Source organism: Neopsephotus bourkii, unplaced genomic scaffold, assembly GCF_033783945.1.
Source record: "Neopsephotus bourkii isolate Nb327-2 ecotype Australia unplaced genomic scaffold, CSIRO-AGI_Nbou_v1 NB_318, whole genome shotgun sequence".
Classification (NCBI taxonomy): domain Eukaryota; kingdom Metazoa; phylum Chordata; class Aves; order Psittaciformes; family Psittacidae; genus Neopsephotus; species Neopsephotus bourkii.
In genome coordinates this window covers 4,518,295-4,543,947 of record NW_026900826.1, presented here as the reverse complement: position 1 = coordinate 4,543,947, position 25,653 = coordinate 4,518,295, and the positions used below count along the sequence as shown (strand labels likewise).

The 25,653-nt window shown below is 37.7% G+C and overlaps 2 protein-coding genes across 6 annotated transcripts in view; one reads left to right on the top strand and one right to left on the bottom strand.

Moving 5' to 3' along the window:
* Positions 1-16,753, top strand: part of CCPG1 (cell cycle progression 1) — a 24,466-nt gene extending 7,713 nt beyond the window's left edge. For 2 of the 5 annotated variants that reach the window (XM_061347444.1, XM_061347445.1), the window contains exons 3-11: positions 652-766; positions 1,710-1,789; positions 1,981-2,188; positions 3,197-3,292; positions 7,808-8,062; positions 8,918-8,929; positions 10,746-10,867; positions 12,616-14,024; positions 15,983-16,753. In XM_061347444.1, the coding sequence (XP_061203428.1) occupies positions 652-766; positions 1,710-1,789; positions 1,981-2,188; positions 3,197-3,292; positions 7,808-8,062; positions 8,918-8,929; positions 10,746-10,867; positions 12,616-14,024; positions 15,983-16,163 (2,478 nt within the window). In that variant the 3' untranslated portion in view covers positions 16,164-16,753. The remainder of the gene's footprint in view (positions 1-651; positions 767-1,709; positions 1,790-1,980; positions 2,189-3,196; positions 3,293-7,807; positions 8,063-8,917; positions 8,930-10,745; positions 10,868-12,615; positions 14,025-15,982) is intronic. The other 3 variants (XM_061347447.1, XM_061347446.1, XM_061347448.1) reach the window with 3 other exon arrangements.
* Positions 16,723-25,653, bottom strand: PIGB (phosphatidylinositol glycan anchor biosynthesis class B). The gene is made up of 12 exons (XM_061347456.1): positions 25,506-25,653; positions 25,304-25,436; positions 25,034-25,154; positions 24,322-24,426; positions 24,008-24,138; positions 23,226-23,366; positions 22,774-22,825; positions 22,134-22,345; positions 20,818-20,882; positions 18,693-18,903; positions 17,770-17,950; positions 16,723-17,215 (listed from the first exon to the last, which is right to left on the bottom strand). The coding sequence occupies exons 1-12, from the start codon at positions 25,651-25,653 to the stop codon at positions 17,084-17,086; spliced, it is 1,632 nt and encodes a 543-aa protein (XP_061203440.1). The 3' UTR covers positions 16,723-17,083.

Here is a 25,653-nt window from a genome sequence, read left to right as displayed (position 1 = left end):
TTCAGTGCCTGTTTTGCTCTGGGGTTGTTGCTGCCTGGCAGCTGACTAATAGCTGTGGCTCCTTTCTGGATTAAAGACAGAAATCCAATTTAGAGATTCTACAAATATTTGTTTTCTAGTGTCAGAGATGTCCTGTTAAAACAATCATTCAAATTTGCCAACAAGAACTGAGATGATTTTTCCTGGTAGTAGTACTTAGTGAGTACATGGTGGCACTCTTGGAAGTTCCATTTTGGGGAGGGTGGGTGTGTTTCCCTACAATACATGGACATGTGTGCAAGAATTAGATCCCATATTCAAAATCTCCCATTTCTCTAAATTCTAGTTAATAAATAGATCTAATAAAGCTACTGGGAAATAGTTATTTAAAATACTCAGCATAGTTGTTAACTGATGGCTAATTTTCTTTATTTCCCCCCCACCCCGAATTGTCCTTCTCTTTTTTCAGTCATGGTCATAACACACCAGCAGTTGTTTCCCTCTAGCTAATTACTTGGTACTTCTCTTGTTTTCTTTGCTTAAAGTCTTCTTCAGTTTTAAAGGATATTACTCTTCTGTTTTCATTATTAGAGTTCTGTTTTCTTTGTAAGCCTTTCCTTCTGCTTTACTGATGGAAATCTGTGGTGTTCATTTAAAACTCTTCAACTCCAGGGCTCTGACATAGAGACAGTGACTTCAGAAAATGGAAGCACAAATGATAACCATGAGTTTGTTTCAGAAGAATATGTTTCTTTGCAAGAAGAGGAGCAACCAATTGATTTGCAAGGTGAGATATAAAACAGGGGTAGTTCCAAAATATAGGTAAGTATCTGTTGTAGCATTGGCACAAAATTGGTATTTTTAATAGAGTTTGTAGGCCTCTGTCAGAGCAGTTGCTTCATTGGAGGTATGGAAAATAATCAGTCATCAGCTCTATAAAAGTACTTTTTTCTTGAAATAGATGAAATTAGTAGAATGTCTTTCATATTGTCTATACTTTAGTTGTGTTATAGAACAGTATTCGCTGGTATTGCTGGAAGATAGTTTATAAAAGTGCTGTTGATAAAAGAAATATTCCTTAATAATGTCATAGATCAAATAAGAGTAATTTGGAAGGAGCCATCAGTGCTTTTACACCTAAAAAAATGTGCTGTGTTAGCATTTATTGAGTTGGAAGTCTAAGTCTGGTGCGTATTAATAAAGTGAAAATCCTTCCACTCTAATTACTAAATTTGATACTAAATTTTTTACTGTTGGCATGAGAACACAGACGTGACAAGTTCAGTGTGCAGTTGACTAAATTTGAGCTTGGCCACATTTCCAGATTCATAATCTCTCCTTGTACAAATAGGACTAGACACTCAAACTCCAGTGACTGTCTGGAAAATATTTTTATTATCCTGACATATGGATGTACTGTGGTGCTGCTTAGATACAGTGTTGGTTTTTACCTAACTCTGCATTTCATTTAGAGGTTACTTGCATTATGATCAGTATGAGCATTTGAATTCAAGTATCCTCCAAACCACTGTATTGTGTAATAACAAATTGGACTCTAATTTTTGTTAGAGAGTTATTAAAAATGAGATTTAGTGTATTTGTAAAAAAAACTTCACTGATAATAGAAATCTGCCACAATTACACACGTTTTTATATTATATATGAGTGGGCATAATTTGTGGTTACTGGTTTTAATCCCATGTTTGTTTGTTTTTTTCCTTTTCATGTAGCTCAGTGCAGCAATGATGAAGAGACACCAGTGGTAGATAACAGTCTTTCTGCTTTTGAGGAAACTGAGATAGTTCCAGAGGTAAATTGCATTACATTGTTAAAAAGCTTCTGTAAGTCCCGTGTGACAATGCCAAGCAATGTTTTGAAGGCATCAAAATAAAGATACAGATCTTCCTTTTTTTTTTTTTAAAGCATTGAGAATTCTTGCTATGTTTCAAGATTATTTTGTTGTATGTATCTGAATATTTTTTACATTGCCCATTTCCCTAGGGAAATAAAGAAAAAATTCCTGATGATGGCTCTGGCATTGGAACTATTAGTGATGATTCTGACATTGTTACACTTGAAGCTCCAAAATCAGAAGAAACTCAAAGTCAGGAGGAAGCTCCAGCTGATGGTGAAGAAGCTCGAAGTTCAGATGATTTTAATATGGGTTCCTCCTCTAGCAGTCAGTATGCATTTTCCCATCTAGAAACCGGTAAGGGCAATAAATTACTACGCAACTGTGTGCAAAAATGTCACCAGGAAGAAAACAAACCAAAACAAAGCAGTCTTTGCTTAGGGAACCTTCTCTGTGTGGAGAGGTGAAAAGATAATCAGTCTTGTTGAGTACATGTCCACGTATTTGCAGTGTCTAGAAGACCTTAGTTACCCTAAATCTGAATGCTTGTCCAAAGGTATGTCTGTAGTCTTGTTTATTTGAAAACATTCTCTCCTGATAAGTGCTTGCTATTTTAAACAGAAATTAAATTGCTAGCATATTTTTGAGAATTAAAATTACTTTTAGTGCATAGAGTAATTGTAGGTTTTCTCTTGGCAATTTTAAAGGCTTTTACAGAGCTGATGTAAGTAACTAGCAGCTGAGAGAGAATTGACTTTTTGGGGCTATGAGGACTAATAGCAGCGTGACTACAAAAACCTTTTCTTCATAGCTACAAAGAGTGTGTATATATTTTTTTAAGATTCTCACAGTACTTGTCAGAAATATGCAATGCATTGTGTTCAGGAGGAAAGATAAGAATATTTGGCCAATTAAACCCAAGAAAAAACCCAACAAACCCAAACAAAAATACTTACTCTTGTGTTAACCTTCTCTATTTCTCTAGTCTTCCTTTTTAATTCTGTTTTGCTGCTTATTTGTAATCTGTTCTCTTTATTTTCCATAATACTTTTGTGTTAGTGATTTTTGGTTTTCAAAGTGAGTTTATTACAAGAGCAGGACTTTTCTAAAAATATTGTTTTATTTTAGAAGTAGAATAGAGCATTGTTAAACATTTATCTGTATAGTATCCCTTTGAATCAGAAAATGACAGCTTAGCATCTAAATATGATGAGTGATGATTCACACAAAGCTGTCACCTTCTTAAAGTCTTATGGATGACTTAACTTCATTTTAAACTTAAAATTTATTGACTTTTCCTTTAGGGCAGAGTTCTAAAAATGTTGTTTTTTTTTACTTTTCCCCCCATGTTCTTGTACACAAAAGTCAGTTGGCTGGAGGAGCTGAGGAAGATTCCTGATTGTGTAAGGGAATGGGGATATGAGGTGAAAGAGCATGTGTCTCGCAGTCTTCCTTTCCAAGGTGGTGTGATTAAATCAGATCAGCTTGTGTAAAGCTGATTGCTTATGGCTTGCATGAAGTGTTATTAAAATTAACAGTAGCGATCTGACTTGATCTTGTAGCAGTGATATTCCAAACAGATGCTAAAAGCCAGTCCTCACTGAATAATTTGGCTAAGCTGCCAGTGTTTTATTTGCTTTTTTGAAAATTGTTAAACTTACATGTAGATTTGGAATGGGCATCAGTAAGTTTTGTAATACATTTTAATATGTGTGCTTGACTGTTTTAAATGAATGGTTCTTGTTGGTTTCCAAATCTGTGTGCCTGGCAAAAAGAATTTCTTCCTCCTCACTGAAGCTGATTTCACCATGGTCTTTAGTGCTGTGCATTTGATTGACCGTGTATTACAGAAAATGTCTGGCATTTATTTTAAATGCCAGAGTTTTAGCAGTCAAAGTTTTCATGCCACTTTTTTGGTGATGGAAATCTTTGCCATTCACTGCTTATTGAGTTTTCTGTTGAGTTGGAAAAGGATGAGCTTCTGATTTTCCTTACATAGATACTAAAACTTTTAATTGTAAACCAATTCCTGCTTAGGCGGTCGTCACCGTGCAAACAGAAATGTTTTAATATTGCTTTGTGAATAAAGTTAACTAGAAGAAGCTCTCATATGCTGAAATAAACTGCATCTAGGCTTGAGTTGTGTCTGTGCAGAAATGTCAAAAAGACAAACCGATCACTGACATGGTTACTTCATGTGGTTTCTAGTGTAGCTCTGACACTGCAAAGTCATAACAGAAGCTAGAATTTTTGCATTGCTATTGTGATCACACTTAGTTTCATTTATACCCCTTTTCATCCTGTCAATGTTGGAGGGTACAACTTTGTACTGAATTCTTACAGCAGCTGTAAGGCAGTGTCATTCTTGCCTGAAAGTGTAATGGTGTTGACAACTTGCCAGTAAGTGCTTTTGAATGGCTCTAAGTGTCTTACAGCTTTTTCTCTTTGGTTTCTGATTGTCTGGGTTTTTTTCCTTCTTTCTTATTCTTTGCTGTCCAGTGTATATCAAAAGATTTTTCCATTTGACTAGAAGCAGCTTGTTCCTTAACCACTTTTGTATTCCATATGCGTAAGCTTCTTTGGTTGTTGAAAAATCACTGAAAAACCCAAATAAGTGATGGTAACATCTTCACTTATTAAGTATGTCCTGCATAATCTTTTATAATGTCTGACCTCTGCATTCTGGTAAATTCTAAATACCTCTCTCCTGACTAATTTCAGAACGCTTGTCTTCATTGTGCAGGGTTGAGGAAGTATGCATCTGCTTCAATACTGATTCTAAAATACTGTCCTTTTCTGCCAAGCTATATAAATTCATTTAAACAATCTGCATGTCAATTAGTGGTTAAAGTGATCTGTCTTTATTGCAGTGTCTGCTTGGTCAGTGTGGTTTGACTAACTGGCTAAAGTAGATTATTGGGGAAGTTATCTTTCGTTATGTCCATGGAGTCAGAAATCAGATGTGTATTCCAGATACTAATCTGTAATCTTTTCTGGGGTTGATGCAATCACATCGATTAAGTTAGAATTTATTTTAAGCGAAGGATCTGAGATGGGTATAATATAAGATCTATAATGCTTTTTATAGATAATGGCCAGCACTGCTTGGCATTCTTGTCTGTTCAGTGGTATGTGCATGGCTTCGCTCAAACAAATGATTTTTGGTTGTGAAATGTTCAAGGACAGTAACTCTGTATTTATATTTCTACATTTGAGTGATGATCTCTGGTATGAGAATGAACAGCCATATATCTAGAAGGGGCATTAGCGTTGTGTAATTGTGGTCATCAAATTTAGTGTCTGAGCACGAGCACTTTGTCATGTGCTGGAGGCTTCATTGATCACACTGAATCTATTTTGGACATGTGAATTAGGTACCTGAACACAGATATTTGAAAGCTGCTTTTTCACCCTGCTACTGCTTTCCCTTGGTATTTGCCTTACCCTTGAAAGTAATGCTTTCAAAGGAGAGATGTTAAATAATCATTACTTACCTACTGGATTATATACATTTATTTGCAGTACATGCAGCAGGCATTTGTACCTCTAAACAAGAAGCAATTACAGCTCTGTTATTATTTTCCCAGCTAGAATATATGGCTTTTGGGCTATAGGAATGTGATCATACAAATGGTATCATAAACAACATTTTAGAAAAAGAATATAAAAGGTTTTTTTAATGGTTAGAGTTGGGTCTTATCTTAAATCTTGGCCAATTGAGTCTTCCAAAATTGGTAGGTAATTGAAGTGTTTTGGATTCAGACTGTTAGAATTATATCATAGCATCAGCTAGGTTGGAAAAGACCTTTAAGATCATGAAGTCCAACCTTTACCCCAAGACTGCCAAGTCACCGCTAAACTGTGTCACTAAGTGCCTCATCTCTACATGGTTTTTGAATACTTTAAGGTCAGTGATTCCACCACTGCCCTGTGCAGCCTGTTCCAATACTTGACCCCCTTTTTGGTGAAGAAATTTTTCCAAATATCCAGTCTAAATGTCCTCTGGTGCAGCTTGAGGCTGTTACCTCTTGTCCTATCACTTGTTACTTGGGAAAAGAGACCAGCCACTTCCTTTCTCCATCCTCCTTTCAGGCAGTTGCAGAGAGTGATAAGGTCCCCCCCGAGCCTTCTCTTCTCCAGGCTAAACAACCCTCATTCCCTCAGCCATTCCTTATCAGACTTTTGCTTCAGATCCTTCCCCAGCTGCTTTGTCCTTCTCTGGACCTGCTACAGCACCTCAATGTCTCTCTTGTAGTGAGGGGGTCAGAACTGAACACAGGATCTGAGCTGTGGCCTCACCAGTGCCAAGTAAACAGGGATGATTGCTTCCTTGGCCCTGCTGGGCACACTGTTGCTGATAAAGGCCAGGGTGCCATTGGCCTTCTTGGTTGCCTGGGCACAAGCTGGCTCATGTTCAGCTCTGTCAGTCAGCACTCACAGGTCCTTTTCCACGAGCAGCTTTCCAGCTACTCTTCCCCAAGCCTGTAGCATTGCAAGGGGTAATTGCAGTCCAGGTGCAGGACCCAGCACTTTGCCTTATTGAACCTCATACCATTGGCCACAGCCCATGGATCCAGTCTGTGTGGCTTTGCAGAGCCTTCCTATCCTCCAGCAGATCAACACTCCCAATTGACTTGGTGTCATCTGCAAACTTACTGAGCGTGCATTTGGTCCCCTTGTCCAGATCATCAATAAATACATTAAACAACACTGGCACTGACACTGAGCCTGAGGGACATCACTAGCAACCGGTTGCCAACTAGATGTGACACCATTTATTACCACTCTTTGGGCTCTGCCATCCAGCCAGTTTTTAACCTAGCAAAAAACACACCTATGCCCAGGCCTATGCACAGTTTCTCCTGGAGAATGCTGTAGGAGACAGTGTCAAATGCTTTACTGAAGTCCAAATAGACAATGTCCACAGCCTTTCCCTCATTAACCAGGTGGGACACACCTTGTAGAAGGAGAACAAGTTGGTCCAGCCCTTCATGAACCCATACTGACTGGGCCTGATCTCCTGGTTTTCAAACCTCACGTGCTGTATGATCTCATTTAGGATGATCTTCTCCATGACCTTCCCCAGCGCTGAGGTCAGGCTGACAGGCCTGAAGTTTTTGGGGTCTTCCCTCCTGCCCTTTTTGTAGAGAAACCTCATGCTGGCCAACCTCCAGTCCCGTGGGACCTGCCCACTAGACCAGGACTGCTGATAAATGATGGAGAGTGGCTTGGTGAGCTCCCTCCTTAGGAAGGGACAGACACAGAAGCACCTGGGTGGTTCCTTTCCTGAGCAGCAGTAGTTGAAATTGGCTTTTTTGAAAGGTGGGTAAAGATGTTTATAGGTAGTATATGGTAGATATTAAAAGTAAACAGATTTACATATTTAAATAAATGTGCAATACAAACCTTTGGGTATTTATAATATATGCATTAATGGAACTTCTTCTGCAGCTGCATGTAGATCACAGAAGGAATTTTTTTGAGAGAATGTAAGAAAACTGCCTATAGCTTCTTAGGAGGCTTTCTTTTAGCAAGTGTTTATGTTGCTCTTTCATTATTAAGTAGTTCAGTCGCAGTATCTGAAAGAAAAGGAAATCAGAATCCTTAACCTTTTTACTTTACAAGCATTTGCAGGGACAGTGTACGAGGCAGGATTGTCTGAAAGAAACATTTTCTAATGAGTGAATTGTACAGTATGGGGAAGTACCACACCGGTTTTTGCTCATAATTTCTTGATTCTCTATCTTTTCCTTTGGAAAAAATGGATCTTTAACTGTGGACATCAAGCATTCCTTGCATAATATCCAGCGTAAAATATTACATTGACAATTTTTGTTTTATTAATGTTCTCTAAGAGAAATTCCAAATAGATGTTGCATAAATATGATGGGCTTTGGTATTCAGATTGATTTTTTTTTTTTTTTTTTTAAAGCAAGAATTAATGCATTTTGAAGAATGTTTTATTCCGGTTTTCAGTTTTTTCCTCTCAGGCTAGCAATGATGAATCGAGTAGTGATGAAACGAGCAATCAGTCCAGTCCCACAGTACGAAAACGTCGGGCTAAGAAGAGGCTGATCCCCAGCTCTGAAGCTGAGGGGGGGTCACCTGCTGAACCAGAGTCTGAGCCTCCCGGGGAAGAGCAGCACAAACGCCAGTTCAGTAGTGGCCTTAACAGATGCATCATACTGGCTTTGGTGATTGCAATCAGCATGGGCTTTGGACACTTCTATGGTGAGTTTATAGAAAACAAAATGCACAGAATTAACATCTAACATAAAAAAATACCATTTTATTGTGACTGGTTTTTCAGTGTTCTCTGTTAACAGTCTAAACGTAAGAAAGAGAAAAAGCAACTGCCAATGTATGGATAATATAGAGAGGCCCTTCAGCGATGCAATTGTATTTAATAGACGCTAATTTAAAATTAAAATAAATAAATAAATTTTGGATGCCCTTCCAGACAGAAATTCCTTACTGTCTCATGTTGCAGTGTGTACCCTTCATTTTGCCATCTTTCCTTCTGAAATAAATTTGGGGTAGTGCTTTACCATTCATAACAGCATTCAGAGAGTTATTTCAGGCTTCTGCCCCATATGTACTCATTGGTAAATGTACCATAAAAAGCAAGGCATATTTTTTACGAGAGTCTATAGTATCACTATTTTTCTCTCTGTGTTGGAGAAAAATATGCTGTAGTTGTCTGTGCAGTTCCAGAGTGGATTAGGGAATGCTGGAGAGAGCAATTTTTCTGTGTTCGCTGCGTTGCCTGAAGTTCAGCATTGAATAGATTGTTACTACATTTAACAAAACAACAGAACTCGTTCCAGACCTAAATCTGTGTAGTGGAATCCTGATCTTCTGAGATGCGTGTGCAATGATAAAAATTTTAGAGAGCATTTATTTTCAACAATAATTTTTCCTAAGTAGATGTAGTTTTATATGGAAGTGTGCCTTCCTAAGACTTGTGATTCAGTTTGAAACCGGGAATATGATTCTAACTGCATTTGATTATGGCTAATTGTTAGGGGTCTAAATGTTGACATTTGACATTGATATTAATTTTCACTTGGCACTTTTTTTTCTTAGGTAAACCTGAAGGTAAGTCATGAGTGGATGCTGTGTTTGCATTCAGATTTACTTTATAGTGTGTATGTGTACACATGCATCCATGTATGTATGCATACTTATAATTCCTAAAACTTTATTTATTTTTTTAATATAAGTCTATGCAGGATTGTAGGAATGACTAATCCAGTCACGTAAAATACTATGTAGCAGCTGCAGCTAGTAGCTGATGTAAATACTAATGTCTATTGACATGCTAGAAGCAGAGGTAAATGGAAAAGCTAAAGTTAGGAAGCCCTTGCCAGAAAAAATTCTCCCTGTGGACTATAAGATACTTCTTTTTTATTTAACCAAGGTCTGAAAAAGGGAACATTGCTGTATTGCTGGGGATTTGGATAGATTACTTACAAAACCTAAAGGGTACTGTGACTTGGAGTACCAGCTGGGAACACAAACCAGTTAGTGAGGGATGGTACCTCATTACATGCATTTTCAGTGTCTTTGATACTCTTTCTGTGTTGCCTAATGTCTTTTTTGCTTTAATGTTTTACTGTATCTATCATTTATGATTATTGATAAGGAGAGAAACAGTTTCAAGTGTTTTTCTGTAATTCAGGCTCCTGTTAACATGAACTCTTTACACTAAAGGATTCTTCAGATGCAGTCTTCAGGTTCTTAGGATCTATGGAATTCTTCAGAGGTATCTATAAAACATAAATACAGAAATCAAATTTACTGTTGGTATACTCAAATTCACTTACACAAGGATCTGTGCTCACAGAGTTTATTAGGACTCTGTAAACTTAAAAACAATCAGTACTGCAAAAACATTGCTTTCCCTTAGCTGAACTGAGGTTCAGCTGGTTTAGTAGAGCACTGTCTACTTTTAAGTTCATACTTGACAATACATTAAATAGAAATTTAGAGCACAAAAAATTCCTTGGCGTAATAGTAATTACAGAATTTCTTCTGTTTAATAATACAGCCCCCTGCCTTTAAATACAGAAATAGAACTCTGCATAAGCTGCACTGGTTTTGAAAGAAACACCTAAAACTTGATGTTGCCATCTGCTGTATAGGGTCAATTCAAGAGAATTTTTAAAGCAAAGAAATAGAAACTGCATCAGTGTTAAAAACTGATAGGTAGTACCAGTAAATAAGTTTTACTTGATGGAAAAGAATGGTGGCTAGTACAATGAAGAGATCTTTTCCAAAAAACAGTGTGTGTCAGCCTCTATCTGACAAGTGAAAAATAAGATACTTACTCTTTAGCCTTCACTCATTACAAGAATGACAAAACAGGGCCTGCAAATACTTCCTGCCTTGTAAGCAGTGTGTAATAGCTGTGTTTCTGCATGGAAATTTAAATACTATGCTAATATCCTCTCATTCACATAACTTAACAGTAAATGTTGTAGTCCTGAAGTGGATAATGCATGGACTAATGGTCTCCCTTTTATCCTGGTTGGCTTGCATGTTACTAAAAACTGACAGAAAAGCTGCATGTATCCTTTCCTACAATAACTTCTGTTGTGTTGTATCCAACTTATGTCATGTTCTAAAATTCCTTCATTTGCTGTCATCAAAGAAAAGACAGTGTAATAGTGAATTTTTGAGGTCTGAGAAATCCTTTATCCCTGGGAGAAACAGAATCAATACATAATAATCTGGGTTTATAGTCTTTATTTTGTTGCAGCTAAACAGTTGCTAGTAAGTACTGGGCAGAAATTGCAAAGTAAGAATGCTTTTGAATTTGCAGAGAAAATGAAGATAAAGTTTGGGTTCAGCGGTTTCTTTTAACTGCTTAATGCAAGTCAGACTATCAAGAAAAGGTTTTTTATCTTTGTAGGTACAATACAGGTCCAGAAACGTCAGCAGCTAGTGACAAAGACACGTGAATTAAAAGATATGAAAGAGGACCTTTACCAGTGCCAACAAGAGCAAGGAGATAAAGGGTATCATAAAGTGGGGGTAGGTATGAGTTTAACTGAAAGCTACAGGGTTATTCTGTCATGTCTGTATCTTACACTAAGTGAAATTAATTTGTCACACAAATCTATTACATATTTTTCTATAGCAAGTTCTTTCTGACTGTAATTTTCCTTTCCCCTGAATTCTTGACAAAGTTTATTTTTTCAAATTTGTTGTTAGAATGTGTTTAAACATACTGGGTTTATGTATGTAGTCTGGGACCTATTCAGACACAGAGCTTGTCTCTTTTCCTATGACATAATGCCAGGTTGTCATTAATGCAGACAGCTGAACTGGAACAGACTGGTAAAAAACTATTATAAGTTTATGATTTGCTTTTTAATTGTCAAAGGTTATTTTTTATTTTTTTTAATACTTGACCTGTACTCTCTTAGTTAGTTACTATTAGATTACCCAGAGAGAAGATTAGGGAGTGCTTTGTGTGTGTGTGTGTGTGTGTGTGTGTGTGTGTGTGTGTGTGTGTATATGTATGTGTATGTATATGTATACAGTTTGAATGTTTTTTCATTTATGTTGTTGGTAGCAGCATCCACATATAATTCAATCTGTTTAGTTTGAGAGTTCATCGAGGATGTCAAAGAGTATGGGGAGAAATTTTGAGTTAGGATATTGTTACATGAACACCTATCTTCAACAACAAATTTGATTCAAAATCTGTTCCTGAATTTCTGTCCCAACTGCTCAATGCCCTTGCTTCTGCTAATATAATTTGGTTTGTAATCTGTAAATCCAGTTTGCATATATAAATCCAGAACATAAATCAACAAAAATCAAACAGGCACATTTTCATTTCCTTTTAGAAGGTTACAATTTGTGTACCTAGTTTACTATCCTTTACCTAGTTAAATCAATACAAGCGAGGGATGATGACCTCTGGTTAGAAGGGGAAGCCTCTCACATGATCTTTGTTGCCAAGAAAGTGTTTGTGTACATATCCAAGATAAACAAGATAGCTCTGGTTTTGCATCTTGCTGCAACAAGTGTCACTGCATCCAAAATGACAAGTACACTCTGCCTGGGCTAGCCTGGTGTCGTGGCTTAAACCAGACCAGAATTTGGCACTATGCAGCTGTTTGCTCCACATCCCCACCCCTTCCCAATACAGGCGGGATGGCGAGGAGAAAATCACAGGAATGTAAACCCCACGGGTTGGGATAAGAACAGTCTAATAACGAAAGTATAATACAAAACTACTGCTAATAGTAATAATGATGATAAAGAAAATAACAAGGGGAGACAATATGAAACTATAAGGGGAAAGGAAAACAACAGTAGACATGAGTGATGCACAGTACAGTTGCTCACCACCTGCTGACTGATACCCAGCCTGACCGAAGCAGTTATCTGCCCTTCCCCCAGATAACTCCCCCCCAGTTTATATACTGTGCATGATGTGCTGTGATATGGAATATCCCTTTGGCTAGTTTGGGACAGGTGTCCTGTCTGCTTCCTTCCAGCTTCTTTGTACCCCTTTTTAATGGTAGAGCATGAGAGACTGAAAAGTCCTTGATCAGAGTAAGCATTATTGTAAGCAACAAATAAAACATTGGTGTTTTATCAGCATTGTTCTCAGACTAAAGCCAAAACACAGCACTGCACCACCTACTAGGAAGGAGAAAAATAACTGTTACAGCTGAAACCAGGACACTTGGTCTTTCATCTTTCTACCTGAAATTGTAATGTTTCTAATTGTAGTATTTTTGCTTGTTTCTTTTCGCTTGTATTAGTCACTCAAGGGAGATTTTGCCACATGTTTGTCCTCTACTGAGGTGGAGAAGAAATCCTTTGAATCTCAGAAAAAAAGTCTTGCTGCAGAAAATCAGCACTTAAGAGAATCTCTAGAGAAGGAAGAAAAAGCTTTGGCCTCACTTCAGGAAGAATTAAGGAAGCTAAGACAACAAATTAGAAACTTAGAAGATAAAGGTACTAGCACGGAGTCTATTGTAATGGAAAATCAAAAACTAAGGGAACATTTAGAAGAGGAAAAGCAAAGAAACCACAACTTTCTTAGGCAAAAGGAAACGCTGTTTGCAGAGGCACAGATGTTAAGGAGAGAACTGGACAAAGAACGTCATGTTACGGAAGCTCTAAAAAAAGAACTGGAACAGTTAAGTTCTCGTCAGACACCTGACAATGCTAATGAAGATGATGATACATTAAGAGAAAATCAAGAAATAGAAGCTCTGCGAGGACGACTAGTAGAACTAGAAAAAAAACTAAACTTCGAGCAGCAACGCTCTGACTTATGGGAGAAGCTGTATGTTGAAGCCAAAGACCAAACTGAAAAACAAGAAATGTATGAAAAGGGACAAAAGAAAGGTGCTAAGGGGCAAAGTAAGACTAAAAAGAAATCAAAGGAATCATTTTTTGGTTCAGTCAAGGAAACTTTTGATGCTATGAAAAATTCCACTAAAGAGTTTGTAAGACACCATAAAGAAAAGATTAAGCAGGCTAAAGAAGCAGTGAAAGAAAACCTGAAAAAATTCTCTGATTCTGTCAAGTCTACATTCAGACACTTCAAAGATACCACAAAAAACATCTTTGATGAAAAGGAGAAGAAGTCAAATGATAGAAGATACGAGGCAAGTAAGAAAGCTCGAACTTTTTATCGAGAACATACCTCTTATGAGAATCCGAAGCACATGCATTACAGGGGACCTAACGTGGCAAAAGAATTCAGAGATGGAAGAAAACATCAGTTTACAACATTTGAAAAAGATACAGATTCACAGAAATGTTTCAATGATCCTTTGTGCAATAGAAAACAACAGTTTGGCCTAAAGGGCTGCTCTGGTATTTTTGAATGTGCTCATCAAGAATTCATTAGTCTCTTTAACAGAGTATCGGATCCTATCAGGGTGGATGAATTTAATCGGCTAATGAAAAAGTATTTGCAACAAGTTGTACATAACTTCCGTCACTGGAGAGAACTAGAAAATTTCATTGATAAGTTTTTTCATAATGGGGTATTTATACATGACCAGATGCTCTTCACTGATTTTGTTAATGATGTCAAGGATTACCTGGAAGATATGAAGGAATACCAAAATAGTGATGAAAAGGTTTTTGAGGATTTGGACAAATACATCTACAGATACTACTTTCATTATGATAATTCACCCCAGTATGGACCCAGGTTTGTTTCCATGTTTCCTGAACTTCTTAACACAATTAAGTAGTCTTTGTAAAGTCAACTAGTGTCTCTTTCCTAATAGGCAGTCTTCTGGTGTGTATCTTGTAGTTTGCATGTGTGTCTGTGTGCATACATACGTACACACGCTAGAAGACTTTCTGAAGGGCTCATTAGAAATACTAGATTGTGTTAAGTGGATCTGTAGTACCTTATAAATCTTGTGTGTGGGATGTTAGTCTGGGAGGCACTACAAATTCACTGTATGCAATATGAGCTAGTATTTCTGTTGAGGTTTTCAGAAAACCTTGTAACTGCAACTGGGACTGCTTCAGATTGAGCAGCTATGGTTGCTTGAGGGATTGAATAACTATCTCAGGAGAAGCATTAACTAGGACTTCCTTGTTGTCCTTCATTGAATGACAAGGTTTTGGGATATATTTGAGTAGTCTCAAAGTCCCGTTCTGGCAAGAATGTTCCTTGCTGGCTTTTGAGGAATTTCGCTACTCTGTTATAGCTTACTGTAATACTGAGTCTGTGTGCTCAGAGCAGAGCTACTCAAATGGTAGGCTTTAGTTGAGATTCTGACACCAGCTAAATTTTGTTCGGACTTGCTTACAAAGGTCCTTGCCACGAATTGGTTCCTACATTACTTTGCCATATTTAATGGTATTCTCAGGGCTTCTACAGTTGTAATGTACTGCTTGGCTGTGGTACTCATTCTACTGCATCGACTTTGGTGGAAGAAAATTAAGCAAGCAGCCTTAACATATTGTGTGGAACTTGTTCTTTCTGTAACACCTGTGTATGTTTTATGTGGCTTTTAATATCATTGCTATTACAAAATTGGCTATATAGTCTCTTGTTCTACTGTTTACTCTGATCAGGTAACTAATGTATAATACACAAGAATCTGTCCTTGTAAACATAATAGGACTTTTCCCTGTGCTGGCATTCAGTGCAAAGCATATTTAGTATTTAGATTGAGGTGCAGCTCCTGAGTCAGGTTTCTCTTCTGGACTTATTACTTCATGTGTTTATTGCAGCATAAAATGAACATTTAACCACTTTGGAGTTACTAAGTGATTGCCAGGTAGTACTTTCTCTTGTTAAAAGTTCAACCATGAGGATGATACTCCTATTATCAGCTACCAAATAGCCTTTTTAATATGCAATTTTGGCAAGCATATGGTGTAAGTTTTGTTTTTATTTATAGTCTGAATACTGCTATTTTATCACTAAAATGAACTTTGTTTTTAATTAATATTTAAATTTTGAGCATTTTAATTCAGTTTGCAGAAAACCAGAACTTACTCGTTTCCTGATAGCATTATCCAGATGTTTGTGTGATACTGAGAATGAAAATAGTCTTAATTTAGCATAGCAGAAGGCTAGCGATGCTGGTCACATGGTAACAGCATGTAGTATAATTGCACTGTTTACATCAAAAATTGCAACAGTAAGCATAAGTATTTTATCAGTGGCCCCTCTCTCTGTATAAATGTAGTTATTGTACATGAAAACCCCTGAAGGGCCCATGGTGCATAAAGCCTGCTTCCCTGAGGCTTTGTGAAGTTTTTCATTATTTTTATAGAGCAGAATAGAATAGAGCAAGTGAAAAACAGATTGAGACCTTACTCAGGCATCACAGAAGGGGTAATCAAACAGCTGCTTACCTGGCTTTATTATAAAAAGAACTTTGGGCAAGCAGCTGCAGAGCATTTTTCTTTCAAGAAAGGATTTCTTTTAAATGTACCACCTTGTTGGTGATTTCAACAAACAAATACCACTCCCACCCCCCATTTTGCTTACAAGAGAAAGGACTACTTTGATACTAATTTTAGGGGTTTTTCAGTCATACTCAGCATGTTAAAAGCTGCTCTTGACAATGTAACTGTGTTTCAAAATGCTTTTAGAGATGCTTTTTGTAAGACTGGTAATAAGCTTTTGTTTACTCCTTGCAGTCGACCTAAAAGGCCTTCTTATACACAAACTGAAAATTCCAGACATGAAAAACAAGCTCAGAAGTACTACCACCGTAATAAAAGAGAAGGTAAATGGCAAAAACATGGTCGCACTAATGGAAGACACATGGCAAATCTTGAAATAGAATTGGGGCAATTACCCTTTGATCCCAAATACTGAGTAATTTATGGCAAAAATGAAATTAGAATTCACATCCTCTCCAGAAACTAATTGTTTTCAACAAAGCAGCAAGATGCAAGTTCTTTTCTCTAAATAATTTGATTTTTACAAATATCTGTTAAAAGGCTGCATTCAAGCTTTCCAATTTGCATACTCTGTACTGTTGCTTTAACTGTTCTTTGGAAGCGATAGTTGGGTGCCAGCAGTATTGTTCCAGAAGTTAGGCATGCAGTGACTTGTGTGTGAAAAATATGCTTAATTGCATTCCATTAGTGTAGTTCAAGCTTGAGTAATGCATAATGTACCAATAATTAACTCCAGTGTTTGATATACTAACTTCATCTCATCCTTCAAAAAATAGGTCTTCATTATGGCTACATTATGGTAATGTATTTGTTAGTGTTTTGTAATCTTACACTTGCTTCTTGTCTTTGGGGGGGGTGTTCAAGAGCCTGTTGAATTGTGAAGAATTTGCTGTGCTGCATTCTAATCAGCTTGCTGATTTAAGCACTTGAAATGTCTTGCCTATCTGCATATTGTAGAACAAAATAAAGAGACGTTGTGGGTAGAAGTGTTTATTTATAAAACAACCTAGCATAGCTGTACAGTGCTATAAAAATGGTCCAGTCTTGTCTGATTTTTTTTATTGCTTAAATAGTCATATGGTAACTTTGGTCTTCCTAATGTTTTCCAGTGTTATAACGTAGGTCACTAGCCTCACCCTGCCACACTACTACTGTAGTTGCCTTCAAGAACACGTTTATGTGTTTCCAGACAGGCAATGGCTGCCTGATCAGACTTCCCCATTTGACTTACCCGGTTTCAGACTCACTACGCTCTCCGTTCTGAAGTACATCTTCTAAGCATAGTACTGCTATGCAAAACTGATCTCATTTGGTCTTAAGTCTAGAAACAGATCTTCAGGTGTGATTCACTTCAGTGTTCTTCCTGTAAATGTAGATATGGCTTCCAGTTCGTCCTTGAGGAATGTGAGTGTGAAAGACAGTGTCTGTTTTCTCATAGCCCCTTAAAGCTAGAAATGATGATATTTCCTGTAAATGAACATATATTGGTTTCCACAGTCAGAAGGCACAGCTGGACACATCAGAACAGTATTCCAGACTCCTCTGAAATTATCAATTCAACTGTCCCCTGGAAGTTTTATCCTTTATTTTAAGAAAGACTGATAGAAAAAGAGGTACCAATCCTGATTGAGCCTATCCAGTGTGGAAATTTAGACACCACTGAACTGAGATGAAAAGGTAGTCTAACTGCAGGCATTTTTACTTGCCACTGTTGCTTACTTAAAAGTGCATGGTTCTGGGAACAGACTGCACATTTGGTTTAATATGGCTTGAGAAGAATTCTGTAACACATTACTTTATGGCATCTAGACATAGCACAGAGGAGATTGCATACATGAATGTGAAGTATATGTATCGCTGGAATGGTATCTGTATTACAGACTAGACAGTTCAGTTTTAATTTAAGCTGTTATAAAAAGCTGTGGACAGCAATTTCCAAAAAACTTAACTGTAACTCTTCCCTAATTTATTTTGGATTTTGACCTTAAAACTGGTTTGTTTGATTTTGCAGTTAACCATACCTGTTCTAGCACACTGAAGAAGATCAAGTGACTGGGCAATAACGTATCATTGTAAAACTCCTTATTAAGCCAACCAAGTGGATCAGAGTAAAACACATCTGCTTCATCAATATAGCTCTCATTTCCAGTTAGGTCTGGAGGACACTGAAGGAATCTCATTTTTAGAGGACAGTGAACATGACTAGAGAGACAAACAAAACACACTTCAGGATAAACTGACCAGGATCTAAGATTTGCAGTGACTCATCACTTAAAGATACCTCAGTCAAAGCCAAAATCAAATACTTAGGTTTTTTTTTTTTTTACCCCAGAGTCCCGTTTTCTTCCTTCTGTACTTCATATGAAAGGAAAAGTAGAACAAGTGGATTCACCTCCAGACTGTTGTGACTATGTTATCAGAAGTTCACAGAAAGCAGATTTATCTTAATAAAAATACCATCTGCATAACATCAGTTTCTTGAAAAGGTACTTTTCCATACCAACTTCACTGTTTGTATCTGCTTTAACATTTGTTTACTTGCCAAGATCTATTACAAACTTTTTGGAATAATGACCTTGGTCATTGCATGTTGTAATTACATTACTCTTTAGTAGCAGAATTTAAAATGATCAGATTGATTCTAACAATTACTCTTTAGCTTTGCTACAGATAAATGAAGAAGTATGAATTACTTTCAGAAGTCATAAGATTAACTGTATATCCTCATACAAAGCTATTTTACAAAAGCTGAATATAGCTTAGATACTAAATTTCATTCTGTGGTATAAGCATTTGGCCTATTTCCCCTATTCATTCTGTATTAGCTGTGTGAAAAATTAAAACTTCCTGTATAGGTCTATCCTTAGGGAAAAAAAAACAAACACCTAAATTTCTGCTTAAATATATGAATTTTAATATAGTACACTGTTAACTATTTTAATACCTGTAAAATGGAGTAGAGTGGCACGGCATCATGAAGAAGACAAAAGCTTGGGACTGGTAAGAGTTATTACAAAGTTGCTGTATGTGGCTCATAACATCAAGAGCGCCTCGCTGGTGAATCAAGCCTGTGTACAGGGCTGGGACTAAGTTTGATAAAAGCAGGAAACTTGCTGCAGATTTCTTCCATGCTTTCAAGTGTTTCAAGGAATATCCTATAAAAACATTTGAGAAGGTTTTAGAAAGAAAGAAATAGAGTTCCACACAATATTTTTGAAAGCACCATAACTTATTAGAAAACCATTACTTGGTTGGTAACAAAATACCTTGCTTTGAGGTAATTTAATAGTGTTCTTGGTCTTTGCTCTTTGAATGGGAATTCAAAGATTAGACTTTGCCTTTATTAACTATTGTATTTAACAGTGTAAATGTTAAGCCCATACCTGTTTTTTGAAGTGCAGAAGTATGATTTCAAAGCCAGAGCTTTGTCTCTTTAGAGCTTAAATTTCTCATAGGGAAAAACAGTCCATTAGTAGTTTGGATGAATGATATGTGTTGACTTACTGATGTGTTCTGATTCACTCTTGTCCAAGTAGAGGCAGAATAAATGGCAACTACATGTGCTTTGGTATGGCTGTGATGGTCTTCCTTTGTTACTTGGTTTTAGGCTAGTATCCTTGGAAAAGCTTACCCCTCTATCTTTTTCCCATCTCTCATCCCTGCCCTTTCCTCCCTGCTTTTCTTGAAGGAGCCAATACCAGGGCGAGACATTTCTTCTGGTGGGAGATAGCTGTATAAATCTGTTTCTCACAACCCCAACTTAGATGAATCTGGCACAGAAGGCAGCTTCATATTGCAGCCAGTGTGGAAACACTCGTCAAGTCATGTGCTTGTCAGTATTAGGAGATAAAAATACTGTATGCAGCCTAGCCCTGTGACCACCTTTACTGAATCACAGAAACAACTTAGAATAGGCCTGTTTCAGAAGGCAGTAACAAGTAATTTAAGTTAGTCTTCAGCTGGTCTGTTCTGACAAATTGCAGATCTTAATCTCAGGTGAAAACAAAGTCCCCTATTTACTCTGTGGTTTAAGCTCGAGTGGAAATATTATAGGCATTTTTTTTTCTACTTCTGTGAAACACTCTTAATCTAATTGTGCTTGGGAAAGATTTCAAAATTCATGTGGGTTTTTTTTCTGCTTTTATTTATAATGTTTTGAGCAGTTTAAAGACTGCTTTATAACCACTGAGTTACCAGAAATAACTTTAGTTATTTTTTTCTTTACTACAGGATCCAAATGTGATTAATTAGCTCTTGAGAAATTGCGCAGATCAGTCCCTTATAGACATGAAAGTTGAGGGATATTAACAAACAATAGTGGTCTGACTGGAATTTTTTTCTGCATGTGAGGTAGAACTGGTTCATCTTAAATTTGCTCTTGAACTAAGCCAAGACATATTACGTATCTGATCTCATCAGAGAGCAGAATTATTGAAGTAAGATTTACTTTTGTTTAGACTAGCCAAGCAGGTTAAAGAAAACTACAGATTTCATTGGTTCACCTGCTTTGAACTTGTATTTAAACTACAGCAATGCAGCTTCATGTTTCAGAAGTTTTAATCTTTCCTTTGTAACTTTTCACCCTACTAGACTTTACGTCTTTACTTTTCCTATAGATACACTACTGTAGTTAATACCTAGTTTTCTTAAATATAAAATACTTCTGGCACCATCTACTAACACATCTGGATCTATCAACGATAATTTTAAGTTTTGAATACTTGGTTTTGATCAATACTCAAAAGCATTTGTTGAGCATATTTGAGAGAACTGGGTGGAAAACTACTACAGAGGAGACAAGGAACAAAATTCACTGCGAGGGTGTCACTGCTAAAAAGTTAGAAGTCACTGAAGCAATTCTTGTATTATTTTATCCGTGCTAAGGATTCTCCATCTGTGCTTCTGTCACTCTGTTCCTAATTCTTTTAACTTTCTTTTCCTAGCTGTAAGAAAAGGTTGGGCTAGTTTTAAGAATTCTTTGTCAAATACCTATATTGACTATTAATGGTCTCTCTTTAGGTAAAAATTTTATACAGGCAAGGTTGCAAGATACTTGAAATGATGCTTACCACAAAAAAATATGCAAAATGGCAGTACTGGGTAGATGAACCTGAATTCTTTGTGGCTCAGCGTGCTGTAATAAAACATATAACACTACAGCGAGACAGTTACATGCATCAGTTCTGTTGACAAAATGTGTTTTTTAGAGCATGGAGGGCTTGAGGAAAAAAGCACCTGCATGTACTAAAAAGCTTGTGGCATGGCAGCAGTTTAGAATAAAAATCCGAATTGTCACTTTTTAATGAGTGCATTAAGTTAAATTGTTACTTTAAATCAAGCACTAATAAAATTACCCGGCTACTACTCTAGCAATTAAGTGAGCTGAATCTATGACTGTAAGATGCAACTTAGCTAGTACTTCACCAATTTGCTTTCTGTAATAAAACACAATAAAAAGTGTGGATGAGAAGCTAAGATTCAAGTACCCATTTATATCTAACAAAGAAACATTCACCTCTGCTAATACAACTTGACACAATTTCCCAAGCCAATTTAGGAGATGCTTTTGGGGATTACTGCAAGACTCATGTCAGGTAACCAAACAGGTTCTTGGAAGACTGAGGGAGTAAAAAAGGTCTAAATCCAATAGAGCTACACCCAATTCTGAGTCAGACAGTAAGACGAGATGGCATTTGTGGCCTTTCTACCGTTTCGCTATCTTCTGCTAATATGTAATCTAATATCATTTATCACTTTGTATTATTTGGTATTTATTAGTTTGCTGTATCTTTTCTTGTCTCAGTGTCTCTCATTTAATTCAGATGCTTAGAAACAGTTTACCTTTTCTGTACTTCTCACCTTAAAATGACACATACAGTCTGTCATATGACAGATTTTAGCAGCTGTGTGTAGACTTGTGAACAGAGTAAGTTTAGAGGCCTAAGAACACCTCATCTTACTGGGAAAGTATGAAAGAACCAAATGCAATGGTATTTTTGTTAACAGGCATCTAGTAAGTATAGTTTTCTAACTAGATCAATTATTGCTTAAACACTTCTTAAGTAATTGGTTGGCTGGGTTTGTTAGGGCTTGGGTCATTTCCCCACCCCCCACCACTCTTCCATTGAGTTTGATGCAGAATTACTTGATTCTGTAAGGGTCTAATCAATTCTAAAAATTCATGCTTGGTAGCAATACAAGAAATAAGATTACGTAAAATTCTAGACACTATTGAATAACTGGCTGCATTTCTTGGAGTGTTTGAATAGTTCAAAGTTTTCTATCACTTAACCTGAATACCGTGTTTTTTGTGTTCTAGAGGTGACATTAGCTTTGAAAAGAACATAACCAGTGAAAGCCAGTAGTTAGATTTAGGAGAAATTACCTGTACACCAACACTGTCCATATCACTGCCATTAGAAAGATGCGATACCTTTTTGGTGCCAGCACACAGCCATGAATAAAAAAAGGCAGATGGGTACCCAAGATGACTGGTAGTCCCTGAGTGAAGTACCAGTGCCAAGGATGAGATCCATAAAACGTTCCAAAATTTTGCAGCACGTTGAATTTCAAGAAGTTCAGCTGAACCAGTACCCACTGGGAGATTTGAGGGAAGGGGAGAAGGTAAATACAAATCCAGAATGAAAACCAGCAGCTACACTGAATTACACAGTTATCACTGGCCTTAAATGATACAGTATTTTCATTCATACTTATATTCTACTAGGACTTGTCACACAGATTTCCTACCTTTAGCAATTAAACACAGGCATGTGTAAGTTTTGTAATTTGTTGGTAACTGTTGATTTATTGAGAGCTGAGCATATACCAATTTTAAGTAACAGTCCATCATTCAAAATAACTGAATAGTCAGTGTTTAAGGGGGTTTATGGCTTAAGATGTATTTAGAGATGGTAGGCCAAATATTCACAGAAGTAACAAGCTAGAGAAGTCTGAAACATTTGCCCGTGTTAAGATGCTAAAACCCAACCTTCTCCGTGTAAATCAAATTTAAAACAACTTACCTCACCAAAAAACACACGGTCAATTATTAAAGAAGTTCCTATTGTGACCAATCTGCAAAAATGGAAAGTTGGTTGCACTGATATTGGTTGGATTGCTTTTGCATCAGATTCTACTCTTCTCCAAATAGCTGTCAAAACTCCCTGATTCCTAATCCTTTTTGCAATTATCCATACTTGTGGCCATTGGCTGTCACCTGGTATCCTTGGCACAATCCCAGATTAAGCTGGAATGGTGTTCATGGCTTGCCCTCATGAAATCTATTCTAGTGCTGTTTTGCAACATATACATTAATTGAAAGAAAGTGTGTTCCTTCTTTCAGCTTTTGCAAAGGATCCTATTTTTGTCTTTGTTTATTAAATCAGATGTTTTGGGTTGTTTCCCTTTGCAGTAGTAAAATTAGTCTTAAAATACAGTTGTGCAGAGTCAGAGTTTAAATTCAGAAAGAACTTACCCTACTGGAATGCAGCTGTGTAGGATAAAGTCTGCTTTCCTCTGTTCTTGAAAAAAATGACTGAAGACCAAAGGTATCCACAGGATAACAGCAGTGGGACGAATAATAATTGCAAGTGCTATCAAAGCTAAATATTTGCAGCTAGAATGAGGGAACATAAGAAAAACATACCTTTACCAAAACACTTGGTCAGTCCTTTTGCAGATGGTGACATCTCAACAATTTAAATACCATCATGTCTCTGACCAAAGTTTTTCATGCTACAAATAACTCTGATTCTCTCAGTGCAAATAACTCTTGTATCTTTCAGATACAAGAAAAAAAAAAGCTACTTCTCCTTGGAAGGCTGCCAACTACAGAACTGCTTTATTTGCAGTGGATTTGCTAACTAGAAGCACACACTTGCTTAAAATAGATAGCTGGTAAGGAAAGTAATTGCTATGAATTCACCTGTACCTGAACCCAAACAAGCTCTAGCTGTCTTTTCCTGAGTTACCACAAATTCCAATCCTTTAAAGTCCAGTTTAAAGTTTCCCATAAAGTAGCAATTTGCACAAGGGAACTGGATAATAGTTATTGTAAATACCAGCTCTATCATGGCTTCAATTTAGAGGAAATACAACTGCTCTTCTGCCCATGATCTAGAGCTCTTGCTACAGAAAATCACGTGATTTTGATTGCCTCATATTTTAAGATAAAAGTTAGCATTTTAAACGGTGTCAGTAGATTGGTGTTATGCCAAGCCAAAACATTTAGTGTACTATTAGTAGAAAGTTGCTCACCTGCTCCCCATCTTTGAACCTCTTATTGGATAGTAGGAAAGTGCAAAAATAGTTAGAAGAGTTTCCATGGTGTTTGTCAGAGTTCTGGTACAGGAATACCATGTAAACCAGGAACACAGCTGGCAGAAGTACTGAAAAGAATGATGAACAAACTTATGCACAGGGAGAAAAGTTAAATACTGTTGCTTAAATGAAGGTGATAATGCTTGTTCTGGAGATAATGATAAATGACTTACTGTCATTTTGCTGTTGTTCACACTGCAGCAAACAGTGTTTATTAACATGCATAATTGTTTTTAAAAGCCAAGACTCACCACCCACTTGGCTGTTTCTGCATTTTCGAGGTGTCGCACTAGTGAGTAAAGCTTCACGTCAGCAAAAGCTGCCAGCACTGCCTGTGCAAGTCTAGGGACCCAGATCTGTGTCAGCAGAGAGAAAGTTTCACTTGCAACAAACTTGTTCACTTCCAAGTCTGAAGAGAGGGGTGCTGAATTAGTGACTGACTGTTCAGACATGAAAATGGTCAATCGGTGAATATTCACTATAGCTTTTTACCGTTTTTTTAATAGCAAGGCCCTTTGGTGAGACCAGCATTTCTGCTAAAACAGAAGTACAGTTCAACTGAAAGTGTTTAGAAATTCGAAATACAAATTTTTGCCATTTATCTCCAATGTAATCAAAAGAGGCTGTTGTTACAGTAAGCTTAGTACAAATATGTATTATTAAACACTTCAGAAAACTGAACCACTGATTAATTACGATGCAGTGACAAACAGTATCAGTATGAAATTCAGGGAGAGTGATGTAGACCAAGAATAATGCTCTGCAGTCACAGGCATGACTGCTGTGATGGGAGACCTATGAAAGCATTGTTTACTCATGTGAAATGCTTCAGTGAGATCTCTGTGCTCAGACATCTCTAACTGCCAGATTCAAGGCTTTGTAGTTTACCTCGGCAATGATAAACACACGCTGAATTTTAAATGCAATGCTTTTAAATTTAATTTTAGTAGCAGATGCACTCACCAGCAGCTGAACATCATCCAGAGCCAGCAGCTGCAAAGCTTTGTAGATGCCTGCAAAGATAAGTGGGTACGAGTAGCTCCTTAAGCCATGTGCCCATTCCCAAGTGAGGTGGCCATAATTGTTAATGTTAAGGATATACACGAACAGATGCAGTTAAGCTTCATTCGAGACCTGCCCGGGTGGAGGCATCTACCTCTGTACCTAAGAGCTGCAGGGTCCCGGGCGCTCCTGCCGCGCAAAGGCGGTGTGAGGAGTGGGGAAGGATATTTGAAGACCACGCGATGCGCCACCTCCAGCGCCTGCCAGTACTCGTCCGGAACGAAGCTGGTCTGCACAAGGAAGCAGTTGAGCGCCCGCAGCGCCACCGCGAGAACCAGCAGCCGCGCCGGCCCGCCCGCAGCGCCTGCAAGGGGAAAGGCTGTCAGTCACGGGTCCCCCTGGGGCCGCCGCTCCCCCGCCCCGCCCCGCTTACCTGCTCCTGCCTGCCCGGCGCCTGCGCCGGGGTCGCTGTACAGCACCGACCGCCGCTTTCGGAGCCGCACCGCTTCCTTCCGCCGTGCCCGGGCCAGCAGCCCACCAGCAGCAGCCATCGGCGGGGCGGGGCTGGGGCAGCGGCGCAT

Coding starts and splice junctions, on each gene's coding strand:
- PIGB (XM_061347456.1), bottom strand. CDS start 25,653: ATGCGCCGCTGCCCCAGCCCCGCCCCGCCGATGGCTGCTGCTGGTGGG. Junction 24,427..25,033: donor TGGATGATGTTCAGCTGCTG/GTGAGTGCATCT, acceptor CTGCTGACACAG/ATCTGGGTCCCTAGACTTGC. Junction 22,826..23,225: donor CACAGCTGCATTCCAGTAGG/GTAAGTTCTTTC, acceptor CCATTTTTGCAG/ATTGGTCACAATAGGAACTT.